Source organism: Miniopterus schreibersii (genome assembly GCF_964146895.1).
Source record: "Miniopterus schreibersii genome assembly, chromosome: 8".
NCBI classification, from domain to species: domain Eukaryota; kingdom Metazoa; phylum Chordata; class Mammalia; order Chiroptera; family Miniopteridae; genus Miniopterus; species Miniopterus schreibersii.
The window spans coordinates 36752821-36775220 of NC_138109.1; the positions used below are offsets into that span (position 1 = coordinate 36752821).

The 22400-nt window shown below is 41.0% G+C and overlaps 1 protein-coding gene across 12 annotated transcripts in view; it reads left to right on the top strand.

Annotated features, from left to right (window-relative positions):
• The window catches only part of FGGY (FGGY carbohydrate kinase domain containing), a 354457-nt gene that overhangs the window by 124464 nt on the left and 207593 nt on the right, over positions 1-22400 (top strand). For all 12 annotated transcript variants that reach the window (XR_013999411.1, XR_013999412.1, XR_013999413.1 and 9 more), the window contains one exon: positions 5828-5943. Coding sequence is in view for 9 of the 12 variants with exons in the window: in XM_081145346.1 (XP_081001472.1) it covers positions 5828-5943 (116 nt within the window). In the remaining 3 variants the exon portion in view is untranslated. The remainder of the gene's footprint in view (positions 1-5827; positions 5944-22400) is intronic.

Below are 22400 nucleotides of genomic sequence, written 5' to 3' on the forward strand. Positions count from 1 at the left end.
AAAGCTTTTAAAACTCTAGATTTCTCTGTAAAATACCACTTTAGCGATCTAATATATGCTTGTATTGTAAAACACTCCCTTTCTTTCTCTCCTTATATGAGTATATAGAACTGAGTCTGTTGGTTGTATTTGAGTCCTTTAATACCTCAGCAGTGATATAAATTCTTCTTCTTTTGTTTTACCTGTTAAAATTTTGAAAGTACAATAAAATCTTTAGATACGTGTCTCCTTTTAAGTGCTGTTTTTGTAGCTCTTTTTTATATCTTTCACAGTCTGTTGTTTGCTCCATAAGATCTAATGGATGCTGATATTCTCCTTGGATTTGAGCATTTTGTCTTATGGGCTGTTCCTCTTTGTCTTGCTAATGTTTTTGATTTTGTCTTCTACTTTGATATTTATATTGTTATTTTTAAAAATTTCCTTTGTTAACTTCTTTTTCAACCTTTTTTTTTTTAAAAAAAAAAACCAACACACACACCCACTTTATACATTTTAAAATACCAGTATTATTAACAATCTGTAGCTTAATTTTAACCCCAGTGTAATTATTATCTTTCAATCAGTTGTGGTATTCACCTCACTGCCACTTGTTATAATAACTGAAATAATTAATTCTATTTCTTCTATCCTGTTTTTTTTCTAATTACATTACCCATTTTCCCTTTCCTTTTTATTTTAATTGCATTAGTTTTGTTTCTATGACTTGCAAATTTTCTTTTTATTCCCTTTTTGTCCCTTTTTATTTTGAGAGTTCTGTAAGTTTTTTGTTTTCCTTAGTGATTACCATCTCTGTTCTTACAACTGCATTAAATGTCCATTCCGCCCAAACATACATACACATCCCAAAATACTTCTCCTGTGTGCCTCTTTTACAGACTCAGATGAGGTTCTGCTTACATAGCTTAATATTTTCAGTTCCAAGCTGTTACTGGATTTTTCTCTGCCAACGTAACATGCCTGTTGTTTTTTTTCAAGAAAACGTAGTACTACATATTCTTGTTTACACTATCATCATCTGTTTAGATTTAAATATGTGTGTATGCATGTATATATGTATGTGTTCACACCACTGGTTCCTCTGGTCTTGATTTCCCCTATGTTGGGATAGTTGCTCTGGATCAATTGTTTTTTGTTATGTTCTTTCTCAAGTACTATCCTCAGAGAACATATATGGGAAGTTTACTTTTTCAGTCTTTGCATGTTGAAAATGTTTTCTTTTTTCCATGACAGCTGAATAATATTTTGTCTGGGTATAGGATTCTTGGATCATTTTTCTTAATAGTCTGTACATTGTTCCACTGTCTTCTGCATTCCAGAGTTGTAGATGAGAATTCCTTAGCTAGTCTAAATCTCTTGCCTTTCTAAGTAACTTATTCTTTCTGTCTGGAAACTTGTATAATTTTCTGTTTATGCTTGAAATTCAAGTATTTCCTGGATTCACTTCCTGGATTTAATGAGGCTTTTAATCTGCAGGCTTAAATCTTGCTTCAGTTCAGTAATTTAAAAAAAATTCTAGTACTGTATTTATTTAATTATAACAACTCCTTCATCTGTGTTTTTTTCCTTCTTCTTTTTAAAATAAAAATCCCTTCTGGAATTCCTGTTAGTGCCATGTTAGGCTGCTGGATCTGCCCTCCAAACCTCTTATTCCCTCATTATTTTTCTCTTTGTATCTTTGCTACAGGTAGTGACATATTTCATTCACCTGGTCTTCCAGATCATTAATTTGATTTTCAACAATGCCAATGGTTTTTTAGTTCTTATGCAGAAATTTAAACTTTAAAATTAATGTTGTTAGTTCAGAAAATCTGTCTTGCGTTCTTCTGATTTCTCATTGCTTTCATTACTGATGTTCTCTTCTAGTTTTTTCATCACTTCTACATCCATGAGACCTGCCTCTTACAGATGTTCTAGTGACCTTCTCCTAGGTGAATTAGTCCTCCTAAGCTAGGTGTTGTTTTTGTTTTGCCTACTCATTGATTTATGTTCTTCTGGTAGTCATGTAAGTTTTTATAGTCTCGTTGGCATCGATAAATCTGAAAGCAGTGCAAGGTACAGCAGTTGCCTGCTGGGCATTCTGGATGGCAGTGAACCAAAAGCCAGTGGCCCTTCTCCCTGGGTGGAAGCAGCACTCCTCTCCAGCTCTGAGGTGGCAGGGATGGGGCAAACCCTTCTTTCTGCTACAGGTACCTTGGCTTTACTCACTAACAGCATAATGTCCTATACAGAGATTTTTGGAGAACCTGTGGCCTCAGATGCACTCTCTAAATTTTGCTAATTCTGTTACTTTTACACATCTGTATTACCCAAAAGTTGATTGAAAGAAACCCAAATAAAATGGACCCTAATAATGTGTCATTAGTCCTGATGGAAAATGGAGTTGCCAGAGGCATCTTCAGATGGCTGTAAAATTTCCTGCCTCCTGGGTTCAGTCATCTTCACTCCAGACATATTCTCTGGCCACTTTGTCTGACTTTCTGTGAGGACTGTGGCATCTCTCTCCTTGCTCTTATTGGGGGAAAATATCTACCTGAAGTAACTTAATTGTGCCTTATAGTGTTGAGTTGTTTCACGATTGCTCTGTTACAAACCACAACCAATACTCAGCAGTTTAAGACAATAATCATGGGTAGCTCACCTAGGCTGCACTCTACCGGGTGGTTTTTCTAGTCTCAAATGGGCTCACTCACTTGGATTTTGGCTGCCTGGGGTGTCTGATCCAGGCTGGGCTTGGCAGTCATTGCTCTTCTCCACTGATCTCTTATTCTTCGCCTGGGACCAATGGGCCATCCCAGGCAGGATCTTCTCATGCCAGAGAGCAAGCAGGAACATATAACCTCTTGAAGCCTAGACTAGAGATCAGCATGCTGTCGCTTTGCCTCATTTTTTTATTTTTTGGCCAATTCCAGTCACATGACAGAATACAAAGTCTAGAAGTAGTAAAGAAGGTTCTGCCTACAGTGTGAGGAAGGTAAGAGGAAAGGGCACAGCACTACAGATTACATGGCAAAGAAGGCAGATATGTGGAGAGTCATAGACTGGGGGCCCTAAACTCAACCCACCTCAGCTGTTAGGAAAGACAATGCAGTATTTCCACGTTCTAATATGACCTCAAAGGAGAGAGCCATGAGTTTACCTTGGAGGTAGCAAGGAAACTTTGCAGAGGAGATGACATTGGAACTGGATCATAAGGATGATATGGAGTTTGCCAGGTCGACAAGGATGAGTGAAGGGAGCAATAATCAATTAAGACAAAGGAGCAGTCAAAGTTGAGGCACAGAAATCTGTACATGAATGGGGCACTTGGAGAGTGAAGAGTTGCCCTATATGGTTTGATCACTAGGAACAATCCTTCTACATCACCTTTTCCTCCATAGTGTTCCTCTTTCCAGTGAGCTATCAGAACTTCCAGGGAGCTGGAATTTCAGGCATTGTGCCTGGAGGAGTTAGCCTACTGTGTACTCTTCAGAACATGCTACACAGGTGGCTGCCTTCTCTGTACCTCCAGAAAACTTATCTTGCTTAAATCAGGTGGAAGATTTAGCACATATGTGTTACGTTTCTACTGGCACTATCACTCCTTCAATATATCCATGCCATTTGGCTTAGCTCATTGTGTTCTGCCATCTATGTGACATCTGAAAAAACATTCATTAATGATAAATGATAAATTTGTTTGCTTTCAAAATTTAGACCTCACAAAATGTCACCTCCTCTGTGGAGCCCTCCTTGAAACTTTTTTCCCTCCTCCCCACCAGATCCTATCAGATACTCCTGTTAAAGTTTCTCATTTCTCTCTCCACTTCCTTCAGAAAATTTTGGCTACTTGTTAGTATGTGATTTTAGGTGTGGTTAATCAATTTCTGTCTCCTTGATTAAACCTTCAGCTTATACTTGAGCAGAGGACCAGGCCTTTTGCATACCACTGGTTTCCCAGGGTCCAGCATAGTGACTGAATACTAAACGGTTAGTGAATGAGTGAGTGAATCTATGTGAATGGCTGAATGACATGTCCCTCTTTGGCTGTATGAGGTTTCTCTTTTAAATTGCATGAGCCACCCAGGTTTACCATTTACCCGTGACAAGGTGGACAAATCATTCTTTACTGCTTCCATTCCATCAGTATTCTTGGTGGCTTGACACATGGCTGAATGTGGGCTAGATACTGGTGATACAGAGATGATTAGGGCTGATTTTGCTCTGAAGTAGTTGCTGGTTTAGTGAGAGAGATGAAGGGTGTAGGTAAAGGCAGTTATTATGGTAAGTGTTAAGATAAGGATATGTCCTGATTGGAACTCGAGAAGAGGCTTTGGACTCAGCTTGCCTTCCACTGAGGCTTCAGGAAAAGGGACAATATGAGCTGAGTCATGAATTCTAACTAGGAGTTAGATACACAGCAAGAAGAACACTGTGGGCCAAAAGGAGCAAAAAACTCTGTGCACAGGGAAGTCAGAAATCAAGGCCCATTATGGGAAACTTTAGCTCAGGAGTGCAGAATGGAGCCAGCAAGGGTGGGAATGGCAAGAGGAAACTGGAGGTCATCATGGTTATATCATGAAGGGTTTTTTAAGTCCTGCAGAGAACTGGACTTTCTCTTGAAGGTAGTAAGGGACAATCAAAGGGTTGTAATCAGGGATTGATAGCATCTGATTTTATCTTATCAAGTTTGAACACAATGTGGAGAACAGATTGGAAGTCAATAGGACTATAGGGAAGATAAGTAAAGAAGCAGTTAATTACACAGCATGATAAGAGCTGTGATAGAGGATAGCTGCAAACTCTGGGAGCTCAGAGGAGGTGTACCCACCCAGAACTGGGGACTCAGCCCAGGCTAAAGGAAGTGTTTGTGTTACTGGGGTGAAGAAGCTGGGAAGAATTTTCCAAGTGAGAGTAGGGCAAAGGCACAGAAATGTGCAAGAACATGATTGTTTTCAGAGAACTGTAAATGATATTTTATTGCTAGAGTGTAGCGTACTGAAGGTGAATGAATGAGAAATGAAGCTGGATGAGAAAATGCCTCCTAGCATTCAAGTCTTTCTAGTATTAAATATTGCTTTAGACTGGAGTGACCATTGTATATACCAGGCGTTTTTTTCCCTTTTTATTGAATTTATTGGGGTGACACTGGTTAACAAAATTATACAGGTTTCAGGTGCACAGTGCTACACCACCACATCATCTGTACACTGTACCAGGCACTTTTTTAAAAACTTTTTTATTATAGAGAATTTTGAACATGTACAAAACAGAGTAGTATAACCAATACCATTTACTTATTACTCAGCCCCATAACCACCAACTCATGGCCAATTCTGCCCCATCCATAACACCATTCACTCCCTTCTCTTATGATTTTGAAGCAAATCCCAGATACTCTATCATTTTATACATATGGTAGGACTGGACTTTCTCCTGAAGGTAGTTTAGTCTGTATCTCTATACGGAGCCACTTTTGAAATACAGCCACAATTACCAATATCTTAACCTAAAATTTAATAATGATGCTTAATATCATCAAATACCTCTCAGCATTGTAATTTCTAATTATCTCACAAATATCATGTAAATATAAAAAAACATACAGATATTTATATATACTGTTCACTCAAGATCTAAATAAAGAGTGGAGACTTCCATGAAAGTGAAAGAGGCTACTCAATCCTTAACAGGTATCTGGGGACTTTTGATCTAAATAGGGATGTTTAGTTACCTAGCTGGGTTTATTCTACTTCTTTAATACTACTACAGCTATCTGGGGAGGTATTTGGCCAAACATAAAGGAAGCCTAGCTCATATTATTGGTTCTACCTCTCTCCCATTTTCTTAGGTCTCTCTGCTCCCTGGTGTGCAAATGGACATACTCGGCAGAGAAAGGCTGGGACGACAGTTTCTGGAAGATGATTGGTTTGGAAGACTTTGTTGCAGATAATTACAGCAAAATAGGTAAAAAAAAAAATCAAAAATCTGAAGTGTGGTTATGTGTATGTATATATGAGGATATTGGTGGCTTTTTAAAAATGAATTAAAATATAGGGACATAACCCTGTTTTAATGAGAGAAATGAGCAAGTTACGATGGGTAGGCCGTAACTAGTAGGTCCTGTGGTGGGGCTTACAGGAGCTGAGTGGAGATACAGGCTATGAGACTCTGCATTGAAATATAGAATCTTAGACGTTGGACTAGACTTACAGAGATATTTGCATAGAGCAGCTAGGGAAGTGTGTGGATTATTTCCAGTCATTACAAGTAAAGTGTTTTGTGAGTTAGGTTCACGGAATCAGCCAAGGTCACAAACAGACAAAAATAATTGAAGAAATAAAAATGAGAAGAATCGGGAACAAAGCAGAAGCTAGAACAAGCCGGCGGTTTCTGACTAAGGCTGTAGGGTTTCAGACTTCCAGTTTTTTGTGGCACTGACTGGATAGTAAAGGTGTTGTGTGACTAGTAGGGGTTTACCTGGTGAAAAGAATTCAGATACTAGGTTTATATAACATAGCTGGCATTTTAAAGTTTAAGATTTGCATGCTCATTTCACAGAAAGGTGTTTATTTCCTGTAGTTACTGTTTGCAATTCCAGTAAGCTATCATCAGGTAAGCAGTTATACCTGATTAAATAGAAATACTTCTGTGTTGTTTAGTGTTTTGGCTAGGATGTTGTAAAAATAAAACTTAAAAATACAGTGGATTAAACAAGATAGGTTATTTCCTTTGTATGTGATGCAATAGAAATATGTGACTATCAGGGCAGCTCTGCTATTCTTACAATGCAGCCTCCGACTTTAGGTCCAAGATAGCTGCTTCAGTTCTCATCAGCTCCCAGCCCATGAGGGGCAAGAATGAAAAGGACCAGAGGAATCCATCCATGTTCTTTTGGAGGGAACATATGTGGGAATGGGCCATGTCACTTCTGATCACATCCCATTGATCAGCACTTGTTCTTAAGGCCCCACTAGGCTGCAAGGGTGGCTGGGAAATGTAGTCATTGGCTGGGCAGCCATGCATCCATTCATGGGACCAGCTAAAACTTGAGAGTCTTGCTTTAAATATTGGTTATAAGCTAGTAGTAGTATCTGCTACAACATAGAGCCACCCTTGATAACTGAATTGCATAGTAGGTTATTTTAGTTCAACCTTTCTATGGGGGAGTCCTCATGACAACTCTTAAAGTTCAAGAATATGAGGACAGAGACATGAAAGATCAAAGTAGCTTCTATTTTGCAGTGTTTTAGACAACAGAGCTTGGTTTCTATGGTCTGTTCAACTACTAATAACTAAATCTGGGGGAAAGGAGAAAGCCAGGTAGTCTGCAGAAAGAGCCCTTTCTGAAACTCTGTGGCTCACTTGAAACCATCTCAGGACCTGAGCTGGGGGAGAAGTGGGGAGGAGCTTGGGCGGCGGGGCAGAGAAGAAGACACAAAGCCACAGTCATTAGTCAGCATCCACTCTCCAAGTCCTTCAGCAGGTGATTCATTTTATACGTCATCTTGGTTGGCCCTCACAAACCTATGTGTATAGCTATTCCTCTTTTACATTTGGGAAAACTGAGATTCAGTACCTTGTCTACTATCAAGTTGTAGACTCAGTATAAGAACTGAGTCTCTGACTCCACACTTTTCAACTAAAGCAGACTGCGCCCCTTGGAATATCTGAGACTAAGGGAACTGATGCAGCTATATGGTTGGCCTCCAGGGGGTTAGGCAGCAGTTCGATATTTAACACCCAAAGCCAACCTGGGCTGGATGGGAACAAGTGCAAATACAGTTACATTGCACATGAGGGCTTGAACGTAAGAATTTGGGGAATACAGTGCAGCTGATAGTACCAGGGTACCCGTGCGCTGGCCATTAGAGCTAAGGCATGGCCACTAAGTCCTCAGTCCCCAATCTGGTGTTTTGGAGGCTCCCCATGAGCTTCCTGCCTTGATGAAGAACTGTAAGGACTAAGGGTCAATGGAGAAGCTCTTGTCCTGTAATTAGGGGTACAGGCCAGTTGGATCTGCAACACTGAACTGGAGCTAGGGCAGTTGTAGTCCTAGCGCTGTGTGATCTTTGGCAAGTCTCGTAATGTTTCTATAGCCATTCCTGTGAAAGATACAATACGTGGTAGCCATTAAAACTAATCATTTACCACTTCTCAGACATGGTACTATTACATTACAACCATTATGTTTTTAAATTTTCAAAACTATGTAATGGAGTTATTTTTATTTTTCATGTCCAACTGCTGAAAACTAAGGTTTAGAAAATAGAAACGTGCCTAACGGATGATCGCAGTTTGCAAGCGGTAGAAACAGAATTCAGAGCTGTGTTTGGGTGATTCCAAATCCTACTCTAAGCATTTTGCTCTCCTGACTTCCAAAAAATACTGATTGTGTGCCTGTTGCTGGTAGCAAATAAATAGTAACCCTCCTTCTCCTTCTATATTTCAAGCATTTTCTGTGTGCTTTCACTTACCTTGTTGTAGGTAGTTCTCACAACCAGTGACAAAAGTACATATTGTTACCTTGTTCTCAGATGAGAGTCAGAGAGAGAATCTAGTAACTTTCTCTAACCACATGCAGAGCCAATAAATGACCTCAGGATTGAAACCTTCCCAGTGGGAGGGCCTAGGAGGAGCTGATATTTTACTGGAACACAAATTTCAATGTTAATTACACATTGATGACCAATTTATATGTCTTGATTCTACACTGGACTGTGAGCTTCTTGACATCTGGATTTTCATTTATTTGCCTTTGCATTCCTGGTCCTGGCATAAGGCATGACACATTTTACCAGCAAAACTATTTGATTGCTTGGCTGGGCGTGGCTCAGCGGTTGAGCATCGACCTAGGATCTAGGAGATCGTGGTTCGATTCCCAGTCAGGGCACATGCCCGGGTTGAAGGCTTGATCTCCATTAGGGGTGTGCAGGAGGCAGCCGATCAGTGGCTCTGTCTCATCATTGATGTTTCTATCTCTCTCTTCCTCTCCCTTCCTCTTTCTGAAGTCAATGAACATATATTTTAAAAACAAAAACCAAAAACTACTACTATTTGATTAGTAAGTAGATAAATTAATGACTGAGATGGCTGGTACTGGGATGTCAGTGCTTTTGGCTTTTAAAGCTTTAATGATGTTTACTGTTTTTAGTAGTATCTTTGGTGACTTGGGACCAACTTCAACTCTGATTTTCTGGTCATAGCAGGTCCTCAAATAATGTCATTTCACTATAATATTAATGAGAAATAAAAATCTATCCCCACTGGCACCACTGCCTCTGTGGAGTTTGCATGTTTTCCCCAGGTGTACATGGTACTCTGGTTTCCTCCCACCTCCTGAAGATGTGCACGTGATGCCTGTTGGTGTGTCTAAGTTGTCCCAGTGTGAGTGAGTGATGGCGGGGACCCTGTGATGGAACAGTGTCCTGCCCAGCACTGGCTCCCACCTTGTGCCCTGAGCTGCTGGGATGGGCTCTGGTCACCTGTGACCCTGAACTGGAATAATCGGGTTAGAAAATAATCATCTTACTTGTCTCTGTTAATCTTTCTTAAATGTATAGATAGCTCACATTTGTTTTAGCATTTAATATTAGAAGTGTTTTAAGTCTTTATTTAGAAGTTAGGTGATGTTTTTGTGACCAGAAATATGCCATAGGAACTTAACTCTTGTTTATATGAGTTAACCCATGGTAAAATTGGTTTTGTTATATATCATTTTGCTTAAAGTCTCAATTTCCAAGTCTCTATGGACAATGTAAGAACTTAACTGTATGTTAAATTTTTGATGCTTTCACTCCCCTCACATAAGATTCATGTTTATTTTAATTTTTACATTATGAAAATTTTTTTATTGAGCTACAATTGACATACAACTTTATATTAGTTTCAAATGTACAAAGTAATGATTTGATGTCTGTATACATTGCGGAATGATCACTGCAATAAGTCTAGTCACCAAAAAAAGACCAGTCACCAAAAAAAGTTGCAAATTAATTTTTTTCCTTGCGATAAGAATTTTTAATATTCACTACCCTGGCAACCTTCAAGTATGCATACAATACCATTGATTATACTAGTCCACAGTTTGCATACAACATCTCCATGACCTATTAATGTCACACCAGATGTCTGTGCCTCCCCACCCCCTTCACCTATTTCGCCCCTCCATACCTTTTTCCGTAGCGGATGCCCCAATTTACCCTCCCCTCAACAGTGCACAAAGGTTTTTTTTTCTTCACATCTTCACCAACAATTGTTATTTCTTGTCTTTTTGATAATAGCTATTCTAACAGGTATGAGGTGATATCTCATCATGGTTTTGATTTACATTTTCCTGAAGATTAGTAATGTTGAGCATCTTTTCATGTGCCTGTTGGCCATCTGTATGTTTTCTTTGGAAAAATGTCTATTCAGATCCTTTGCCCATTTTTAATAAGGTTTTTTTTATTTCATTTTTTTGTTATTGAGTTGTGTGAGTTCTTTATATATTTTGGGTCTTAACTCCTTATTGGATATATGCTATGCAAATATTTTCTTTTATCCATTGGTTGCCTTTTAATTTAGTTGATGGCTTCCTTTGCTCTGCAGAAGCTTTTGAGTTTGATTAGTATATTAGCTCTGCTAATAGAGACATACATACAGGAAATATTCATTAAAAGTTCATAATGTTAATCTAGCAGAAAATTTCCAGAGTAACTTTATTAGATTTTGCCTGTTAAGTTAATGGATTTTTAATGGATGTCCTAAGGAGACATATCATTAGCCAGAATATTGCCATACATGAATTAAAACTTACCCATTCATCAAAATTAATTGTAATGTTTCCTTTCATTTTCAATACTGGTGACTTGAACTTGGAGTTTCAGTCTGAACCAAAAGTGGAAGATGCTAAGGAGGATGTTAACTCTAAGTTTCAGAAACTCCCCTGGAAGCTACCTGCAGACATTCTTTAGCAATTCTTGAAACTATGAAAAATGAATCTCAGAAGCCTCCCTATGAAGTGTTAAACATTTTCAGTGGACTCATTGCCGGTCAAGATGTGGGCAATAGAGTGCAAAACCTTTTAGCAGATTTGAGCAGAGCATCACGGACTTGAGCATTAATACAATTACCATAATTCGCTCCATGTGGAGCTTTTAGCCAAGTCTTTACCAGCCTTCCTAGACTCATGCAGTAAATAACTGCTTTCCCCGAAAACTGAACACCTCAGCAACTGACGGCCTTATGGAGGGATATTTTTGAAATAAATTATTTATGAAGTGTAAGTTAAGGATCAGATGCAATATTTATATGGTGCATTTCAAGGACAGGGGAAGAACTTTTCATTGTTTTAAGTAACTACATGTAAGTTTTCAAAACTAAAATGTTACTACCTAATGCCTTCCTTCAGAGAGGTATTTGGATGGTGTGGTTTGGGAACATTATAAAAATATGGAAAAAGCATTATTTTTGAGTCACAATAATGTAGTAGAAATTTCTTTACAATTGAAACTATCCAAGTTGATTTAATGTTCAGAATTAATGAAGAAAACATAAACCCAGTGTGTTGTAGTGGATTATATATCCATAGTCCAATAAAATGATCTGTGTCAATAAATTTTGACCTTCAATTCCATGTGACTCATTCCCAGGTTACCTACCTAATCCTAAACATCTATCAAAAGCAAACAGGAAGGAAGAGATCAGCGGGGAGAAAGGACCCTTAGGAAGATAAGCACCATCCCACCTGTTCTAATCGATTATCCAGGCTCGCTGTCAGCAGGCCCCAGTTGCCTTCTTACTGCCTGGGAAAAGTGCTTCAGTGTTTCACTGGGGTAGGCCTCTCTGTGAAAACTCATGTGTGCAACACGCCTGAATTATAGAGTGATTGTTTGCATTTCAGGAAGAGCTTTGTTATAGAAAGGGGTTCAGTGTGTTAGTTTATAGATCATTCATTATTTGGGGTCAGGGAAGCCAGGCAAAGAAGAAACTGAAAGCCCAAGTAGAAAGAGTTTGTAACTGTTGAGAGAGAGGCAGAAATGAAGATGATGCCTATGTGAGGGGAGGGCGGCTGCACTTTTGGAACAGGTTTTCTCTCCCTCTGTGAGACTGTATTTTAGGCATCAGACAATATGGGCACAGTCACCTGGCACATAGTAGGTACTGATGAAATGATACTACTGGGTTATAGACAGTGATTTCATTTTGTAAATTCAGTGTATTCAGTCTTTTCTTTCGATAACATATTTGGCACTTAAGAAGGGACTCCCATGGAAGACATCCTCCAATCTGAATAATATCTGCAGCCCAGCCTCATTCCTATAGCAGATCCCAGAGACTTTTCCATGGCAGGGGGTATTATAGACTCTTTCCACAGGAAAAAACCAAAAACTTATTTTAAAAAGATTGGGATTATCACTTTTCCATAGAGTAAAATAAACCCTGTAATTAACTGAAGCTGCATTTTACGGATTTTTGTCCTGTGGGCTTAAAACTGTAGGTGAAGTATGTGTTGAGGACAGAAATGCATGTGTACTCAGTTATTTTTCTCTGAAGTCTAACCAGTTGAGAACAATTCACAGAGCCACCATCTGAAGCAAAGTGCAGCATTGGCTTTGCTTAGACTGAATTCAAGGGCATGGGGAATCCTACTTCCCTCTAGAACCTGGCTAGATCTTGGGACCTGCGTGACACTGACTCAGTGTGCTCGTTGGCCAAGGAGCTGGGACAAAGAGACCAGAGGCCTGGCTGGGCCCACTTCAGCACTTGATCTGCTTCATTCAGGAGCTCAGAGAGCCTGCTGGCCTGTGTGTACGTCGTTTAAGAAGAGAGGCGCATGGCCAGCCTGTGCTTTTGCTCTACTTCCTGGTTAATGTGGCCCCATGGATGTTGGATTTCTTTTCAAGTCTCAGGGATCAGCTAAGCGATTCCTTTTCTGGTGGATGGAACAGGTAAGATTACGGAAGCAGGAGGCAGCCGTGTATGGTAGTGCTGCTCCCTCCTGGAAGAGAGAAGAGGAAACCCCCTTGTAGAAACATGTCTAAGGCAATGGCTTTCAGAGGTTTTGCTGTATATAAAGTTTCATGTAACTGCTCCTCCTTTCAGTATGGCATTTCACCAGCAGCATTCGGCATGACCAGTGTTGGGAGCCAGAATCCAGCGATGTCATTTATACTTGTAGGTATTATAAAATCCCTCTTAAGCTATTAATACCCACTGTTCTGAATTTGCCCAGTAGAACTGAGCATGTTCATAAGGATTCGTGCATTTATTTCTTAGAAATCAAGACTTGTTTTTCATGTAGAGCTTTGTTGAACTGCTGCTGCACGTTGGTATCACAAGCTATAGGAGCTGTTTTTAGCAATTTATATCCGGACGTCTTTGGCCACAGATGATTCACATTTACTAGGCTCCGTGGGGCCTGTCACGCCACTGTCTTTCCATGTCCTGAGCCTTTGGTCTTATCCCATCTCCTCTTATCACCTTTCCCATCCCTGTTCAATGATAAAACAAGGTCTTTTCTGTACTTGAGGCAAGTTCATGTTCTCTTGTTCTCTAGGTATTGACCTGTCTTATTTTACCCTTTAAAATAAAACTTTTGCCTGATGGAGAATGACCCAGAGGTCTTCATGTCAGTTAGTGATCCATCCAATCATGCATCCTTCCATCCACCACACTACTGAGTGCCAGGTGCTGGGCTAAGTACTTGAGATACAAAAATGAATTCACCACACTCATTCCCCTTGGGAACCTCATATCTGTGCAGCAGAGGGTGGGGATAAATGAATAAATTAATAATCTGAGTGTTTTTTAATAAGTCTAGCGATGTCCAAAATACTGTGGGCAGCAGAGCAGGAAGTCACTACAGCTAGAGGTGATATCAAGGAAGTCTTCTCGTGAGATGGCACTTGAGATGTGCCAGAAATTTATGAGTGGTAGTTTACCAAAGAGAGGAAAGTGACCTCCGAGATAGGAAAAGCAGCACAGGGAGACATGGAGGCACGGAAGAGAGTGAAGTTTCTGAATTGCTGGGCGTGGCTGGAGCGTAGTGGGCCTGGGGCAGGAGAGGAAGGGGACTGGGTTTAATTTCTAATGGGACTTCTGTCTCCCTTGAAGATGGGGCCACTGGTAAGATACTCAGCATAACAGGATTGGCTCCATTGCCCTCAAGAGATAGTTCCAATTACTACTACTGCCAATGCTATAAATAAAATCGAGGGCAGTTTTAGGAGTTTTGTAGCTCCTGTGAAGAGGTGAGTGTGTGTGTGTCCATGTCCCACGCCCATATCTTTCCTTTAATCACATATAGTATCCTTTACTGATCCTCCCTTCCATAAGGTTTGTTGTAAAACTGAAATGAGATATGAGATATCATAGGACAGTGTGGTTTATGAAGCCTGTAGACATGTTAGCTGTTATCATTTCTAAGTGTACCTTGGCACCTGGAGGACGACAGTCTTCACTCCCTTAGCACTCTGTAGCCTGCCTGTTGGGCCCGAAAGAAGTGACTGTGCTCCCCCCTTCTTACCCTTAGATTCCCAGAAGGATTGTTTCAGCTATTGGCCCTTCCAGGAATAGCCCTGCAGAGCCAGAAGGGCAAGAAGGCAGTGATGAGCACATCATGTTGTAAGGCAATGGCTCTCAGAGGTTTTGCTGTATATAAAGTTTCATGTAACTGCTCCTCCTTTCAGTATGGCATCTAGAAGGTATTTGGAAGCCCCCAAAGGGTGAGGTCAGTCTCTTCCTAGTGCTAGATAGTCAGTGAATACCAGAGCTGAAAGGGATCATGGAGATTTTGCTCTAAGGCCATCATTTTATAGGTGAAGAGCCAAGACTCAAGGAGGTAGGGTGAATTTTCTTGGTCTTACAGCATTACCATGACACAGCTGAGACCAGAAACCAGATCTTCTGACCCCCAGTCTTATGGCTGTTCCACTACTCTATGCCACCTTCCCTGTTTGACATCTTTCAGCAAACTTTGGTCATTTAGTCAATTTAGAAATGGTTGTTTGTAAAGGATTATGAGCAACAGATCAGTGTCACCAAGGCAAAGACTTACGCAGGTGAATTCACCCAACCCATTGTCCAGTCTTCGACCTTTAAAATATATATATATGTTTTAGAGAGAAGAAGGGAGAGGGAGAAAGAAACATCAATGTGAGAGTAGAAACATTGGTCGGCTGCCTCATGCATGACTCTAACCAGGGAATGAATCTGCAACCAGAGCATGTGCCATGACTGGGAATTGAACCAGCAGCCTTTCGGTGCACAGGATAACACCCAACCAACTGAGCCATACCGGCCAGGGCAGTCTTCAACCTTGCAAATGCAGGAACTAGACTTTACCCAAGCAGCCAGGGATAGTTGAATCTAGGACATATCAATCAAGCTCTTAAACAACTGATTTAGATAAACTAAAATAATTAAGTAACATATTAGCCATTGCCTATTCTAAGGGTTGAGAGTTTGGTCACCAGAACCAGACAAGCATGAGTTCAGTTCTGGTTCTGTCACCTGCAAGCCATAGAAGCCTATCATGTGTATCCTTGGGTGTGGCACTTGATTTTTTTGAGCCTTAATTGTTATATTATGGGGATGAATAGGCATATTATGAGGATCAAAGGGGATAATGCAGGTGAAGCTCCTAGCACATACTAAGTCTTCAGAAAATGTTACTTCTTACTACTTTAATAACTGTCCATTTTCCTGAATTCCAATTCCTCTCCTGGTGATAGGTCATGTCTGCCAAAGCCAATACCCCTTGAAAAAATCCATGTAATTATTACTAGCTTCTTCTGACTTTGGGGAATGCCTTTTTCTGAGCTCCACTCTTGGGTTCGCATAGCTTTTTTCCAAGCAGGATATAATCAAAGTAATCAGATTTCTGCTTCTAAATCATAATCACATTCTAGTCTTGCTTCCTTTAGCGGTTACCTTGATCAGAATTAGAGGTTTTCCTAAATTCTTTAGTCCCATAACACAATCTTTAGCTTTTTCCCCCATGCAAAAAAGGCAAGTATGGCTCAGTTGATTGGAGCGTCATCCCATACACTGAAAGTTCTCGGGTTCGATTCCCGGTCAGGTGTGTGTGGGAGGCAACCAATCCATGTTTCTCTTTCACATCAATATTTCTCTCTTCCTCTCCCTCTCCCTTCCTCTCTCTCTAAAATCAATAAAAGCTTGTCCTCGGGTGAGGATTGAAAAAACAAAACACAGGATACATTGGTACATAGGAAACTCAGCGACTAATGTTCCTATAATGCTACATGACTTTAGAAGAGTATTTCTTTTCGTGCACTATCACATTTATTTTTCCCATCAAATTTGAAAGATAAGTTTAAGATTTGAGGAAACCAGAAGTCATGAGCTTTTGAGTCAGAAAGACCTGGGATCAAATCCCAGATTGAGCACTAATTGACTGTATAACCTTGGGCAAGTAATTAAACCTCTCTGAGACTTGATTTCTTTATCTATTAGACCGATAGGAATACCTACCTTGCATGGCCCTTGTGACGGTGTGATGATGGAGTGAATGTGTCTAACTTCTAGTAAGACTCAAGTAAACAGTCGTTAAACAACAAGAAGATTGAATGCTGTATAAGATATCATAGTGACAAATGGAGATAGCATCGGACTGCCCTAATTCCAAATCATCTTATGAACAACCAAAAAAGACTTCTGATAATTGTATTCAAAGAAAGAAAAACTGAGAGGGTAGGGCTAATTATATGCAAAGACATGATCATATTAATAACTGATTAAAAAGAGATAGGAAACACTCAACTCTTAGGATTTTCCTTCTTTACTTTCATTCATTGTGCTTCTTGTTGGAGAGCAGTGGTGAACCAAAGCCAACTGGGTTCCTGCCTTCCTAGAGTTTTCAGTCTGGTGGAGAGAGCATTAATCAGTCAATCACAGGATTGCCACTGAGATAAATGCTACAAAGAATGGGTAAAGGGGGCTTCAAGACTAAATAAGGGGATAAGACCTTGTCAGGGAAACTAGGAAATGTTTGAGGAAGTGATGATTCCACTAGGTTGATATGCATTAACTCTGAAGAGGGGTGAGAGCAGTGTTCCAGGCAGAGGGGACAGCGTTTGAAAGGACTGTGGCAGGAAGGAGCATGGTGAAAGAAGGCCATATGGCCCGGAGTTGAGAAAGTTGGAAGGAACATGATATGAAGAGATGATGAAACCATTATCCCAGAAAACTAGCTTCAATCAGACCAAATGCTTTTGAGTGAAAGTGAAAAACCTAAGAGAGTATATTGATCATCTCAATCAATTTTATGTATTTGGGCCCAGCTGGACATCCACAACTACGAAAATAAGTTTCCGATGTGATCTTGAAGTCACTGAGAATATAATTGAATTGATGCTCAGAGATAGGAAATGGTCATCCATGATCCCAGCTTTCTAAAAGTTTGGTTCCTAAAAACTATTGACCTATGTCTTTCATGCTAATGATACAAGGTATCGTGGTTTTATTTATTTAGCATATACTTGTGAAAAGAGAGTGCCATTAAGAATTAGCCCAGGTTTGCTATGAGTAAGTCCTGCTGACCTAACCTTAAGTGTTAACCTTTTCTTGAAACTCTTTTCTCAGTAACACTCTGCCTGTCTGAAATGTTGAGGCATAGTACAAGTTCCAGTAGCACTTGGTGCTTAATCTTGTCTGTCTGCTTTTGCCATTGCTTTTCCAAAAGAGAGTGGGGGAGAGAGAGAGAAAGAGGGAGGGAGAGAGAGAAACATCGATGTGAGAGAGACACATTGATTGATTGCCTCCTGAATGTGCCCCAACCAGGGCTGGGGATCAAGCCTGCAACTGAGGTATGTGCCCTTGACAGGAATTGAACTCGAGACCCTTCAGTCTGTGGGTCTGTCTGCTTTTGTATCCTCAACTACACTGTCCATGTTTTAAGGCTTTGTTTCCTCTGCCCAGCCGGGGCTCCTCTGAAATTCTGGGAAAAGAATGAATGAACAATATGGCACCTTGCAAAGCTGCATGTGTTTTAATCACATTGCAATTCAAATTTCAGTTTTAGGTTTTTTTTTCATTTTTCTGAAAGTTTTTTTTATTTTTTATCCTCACCTGAGGATATTTTTCCCATTGCTTTTTAGAGAGTGGAAGGGGGAAAAAGCGAGAGAATGAGAGGGAGAGAGAAACGTCAATGTGAGAGAGAGACATTGGCTGCCTCCTGCACGATCCCCCATCGGGGCCAGGGATCGCTGGAATCGAACCCAGAACACTTCAGTCGGAGGACCAGAGCTCTAACCGCTGAGCCAAACCAGCTAGGGCTGAAAGTTTTTAACTTGGGACTTGCTTCTAGATCTGGTTGGACCTCTGACCTCATGCGATTATTGTCATCTGTTTAGAGGTCATTTAAATCAGTGTTCTTGGAAGGCAGCCATTCCATCAGTTGCGTTTCTGTGTTTGTGTCCCGTCAGAGCTGCTGCCTCTTCTGCTTAGCTTCTCTTGGTCATGTCATGGCAGTGGTGACCTTGGCCTCCGAGGTGGCCCCTACCTCTGAATTCCTAGCCCCTCTGCAGTGCCCTTCACCCCAGCTCTGTGGAGTTTTGATGGTGAGATGCCCATGACCTTTTCAGTTTCCCAGCACGGGCTAACCTTTCTGAGAATCCACATCAGAAGGCTGCTGTGGTCAGGCTGGCAGGTCACCGGTTGACTAATGGCCTCCCCAAGGTTTGTTGGCAGATACTGCATTGCCGTGAACCCTATTGATCCCAGAAGTTTGCCTGCTTCTCAGACAGCCTCTGTGGACACTGGGAGGTGGTGAGTCACAGCCCCACCACCCCTGCCACCCATCTGTTCTCGTGGCAGAGAAAATGAAGATGATCTCTTTGTGGTATTGTAAAACCTAGAAAGACATTAAAAATTCCGTTAAATTTTTATACCCTTTTAGCTGTTGAAATGTACAATCTATTAGGAAGGGGAAAAAGCCTTCTGCAATTTTTTTCCCCCACTGCCTTTACTTCAGAGGCTACTTAAGGGACCAGGTAATGATTTTACGTTGTTTATTAATACTTCATGTTCTGCTTCCCTCCCCCCAGTCTCTTCTACCAAGGACTGTGCATTTGTCTTTAAATTCAAAGTGCAGAAGCTGCCTAAGGATCTTTATGATACTGAGTTTGTGTGATGTCCTGTTGTGGACATTAATGTCAAGACCTGTGGCTTCAGAGCTGCTGGGTGGGGGTTATTTATTTTTAAAATGCGCTTTGGGATAATGGAAAGACATTGAGTTTTGGAGCCATACGGACGTGAATTGGAATCCTGGTTCTGCCACTTACTAGCTATGTGACTAGTATCAAGCAAGTTACTTAACCCTTGAGGACCTAAGTTCTGCCTGCCTGCTACAGTGAGAAATACCTGAGTAATGCCTGGTAATTAGCATGACCTCACACAGAGACCTCACAGTGCAGGCCTCAGGGGAAAATCTGATCTGATCTGATGCTCACATTAGTTTTAGTTTCTCGTAGTTTTTCTGAATAATTTTATTTTTCTCTCTCATGGGCATCATATTGAGTTACTGGCAAGATATTCCTCACCCCTATGGCTGCTTGAGGATTTGAAGCAAATTTGAGACTCATCTATAGTGGATTTTTAAGCCATTGGTTTATATGTTTATTTAATCTTTGATCCCACTTACCTTATTTTATCTTTGCCTCCTAGTTATAAGCTCCCCTAAATATTTTCTAAGACAAGAGAGCATGTGGAAAAAAGTCTGGAACATAGCTGGTACTCAATAGATGGTTGGCAAATGCATGAGTAAATAAGTGTCAGAGAATACACACAAACAGATGCTTCAGAGGGGAACTGAAACAAAAGAGGGTTGACATCATGAGTTTGTGCCTTCGAGATTTCCAAATGACGTGGAGCCAGCAGCAGGTCTGTGCTGTGAAGAGGGATAAGGCTAGGTGTAGATGGTGTTTGAAGCTGCAGTTATGTGTGAGGACCCTAGAGGAGAAGAAAAATGGGTCTGGGGGAAAGGAATTGCAGTACTTAAAGGCCAGGCAGAGGAGGGTGTGCCTGCGAAGGAAGCTCAGGAGCAGTGGAGATAACAAGACCTCACACAGGAGAGCTGAGAATGGGAGGGAACAGTCCCCAGGGATGCTGAGAGAAACTGAGATAAGAACCGAAAACCATCCATTTGACAAAGTGACAGGGACTTTAGTGAAAGCCGCTTAATTATAATAGTAGGACAGAAGATAGGGTTGAGAATTAACTAATTAGTACAACTAACATTTACCAAGCATTTACTGATGCCAGACACTGTGCCATGTGCTTAATATGGATGATCACATTGCACCAATCTTATGAGATCTGCAGTAATCTTATCCCTTTGCCCTCTTTTACAGAAGAGGGTAAATGAGGCATAAAGAAGTTCGTCACCCGAAGTCACACAGCTGGCTGGTGCGGATTGAAGCCACATGTCAGATGCGTAGTCAGGATTCAAGGCAAGACAGTCAGATGCCAGACAGAATACTAGCTGAGAATACAGAGCCAGCAAGTTTAGACAACTCTTGAGAAATCTGGTTGGGAGGGAAAGAAAGAAAAGTGGGGCTGGTAGCTAGAGGAGGAAGAATAGTTGAAAGTGGAAGGAGTTTCCCGTTGCTTGTTGGTTGCTTGAAGATGGGGGAGATCTGCTTGAGGAGGCCGAGTTGCTGGTGAGAAGGTTCCGGTAGTGAGCGCTGGGTTGATGACACCAGAGGGAAGGGAGAATCGGTGTTGGAAGTTTCTGGAGAAGGCAGGAGGGAGCGGCTTCTGGAAAGGAGTGGCGATATGGCCACTCTGTTGTAGTAGGAGGAAGACGGATGCAGACCTGGGAGGAGCGTGCACTCAGAAGTGGAAAGTTGGGGGAGCTCCCTTCAGGTAGCATCTGTTTTCTACAGATGATCATGTGAGAGGGTTGGGGACACAAAAGCTTGAGAAGAGTGAAAAGATTTACAGAGAGGGCAGGGGAGCAAGATGATCAGAGAAGACTTGGAGGGTTGTTGAATGATCCTGAGAGCCTTGCTGAGGGGCTGTCAGGAAATTATTAATCTGCCCTGCGGGGTGATTGTCCCCCACAGTGCTCAGCAGTCTGGTTGCAAGCGCAGAGGGAGGGGTTGCCTGATCATGGTGAATAGTAGCACCACCAGTTCTGCAAGCCCTCCGCACCGCCTTCTCCTTGATCCCCCGTATCTACTCAGTTACCAAGTGCTGTCAGTTTTCTGCTCCAAATAGCTCTGTAATTCATGCACTCTCTCTGCCTTAAATGCTACCAAGTCTGTTTCTACAGCCTTCCACCTGGACTACTATTCAGCTGCCTTCTCACACTTCTCACTGAATGGAAATTTGCTTTCTTCAGTCCATTCTGCGCACTGCAGCCAGCATGAGCTTTTTCTAATGAAAATCTAATTCTGTGACTTTCCAGCACAAACCTTCCCAAGTCTCCCCATTGCTCTTGGGGCACAAAACAGAAGCCCCGCCGTGGTCTCCCCTTCTGACACCACCTCTGCCTCGATCTCCGTCCTCTGGTCTACAGCCCGTCTTCCCGTTCTCTGCATGTAGCACCCTTGTCCTCACCACAGAGCCTCCTGTTTTGATCTTACTGTCTTGCCTCCAGTGTCAAGTCCATGTTCTAATGGCAGAGGAAGGACAGGCACAAAGGGCAAAGTGTGCATGTTAACTGAACCTGCTTGCATTTCAGGGTGCCATCTCTAACACCTCACCCTGTCTCTCCTGCCTACATCTCTTTGGCTAGAATTGTATCACAGGAATCCCATTATCTGTAGGGGAAGCTGGAAAAGATAAGTTTTCCACTGGTCACATTTCAGGCTTCAATAAAATCAGAGTTGCCTTATAAAGAAGGGAAGGCTGTGTACTAAGTAGGCAACTTAGATCTCTGTCATAGATGGTTGAGAAGCTGTTTTCTAGGTGAAGAATTGGATGAAGGGTATTGCTGATAAAGCAACAGCGTAAGTGAGGATTCAGATCTGAGTAACACGGTGTCTGCAGGAAAGAAGTTGCCAGAACATTGAGTTTGAGGTAGGAAAAAGGAAGAGGCGAAGCTGGAGAAATGAGTAGCTTAAACTTTATTCTATATGTTCATGCTCTCTAAATGGGATTTTATACCCTAAGTGATGTCAAGCAAGATGGTCTATTGGGTATGGAAAGAAAGTTTAGAATTCCTATTTATCTTTATTTTATTTTTTAAATTATTTTTATATGTTTTATGATACACAATCACATAATGTTAATTCAATAGCACAAATATATAATTTATAAGTAATAAATATTTATATTGGGAATCCATGCTAAAGACTTTTTTAGTGGTACACAATGAAAATGTTGGGAAACCATTATATTAGGCATCAAGGAACTGTTGAAATATTTTAAACCGGGAAATGACATGGTCCAATTTGACCATTATTTTCCCATAGAAT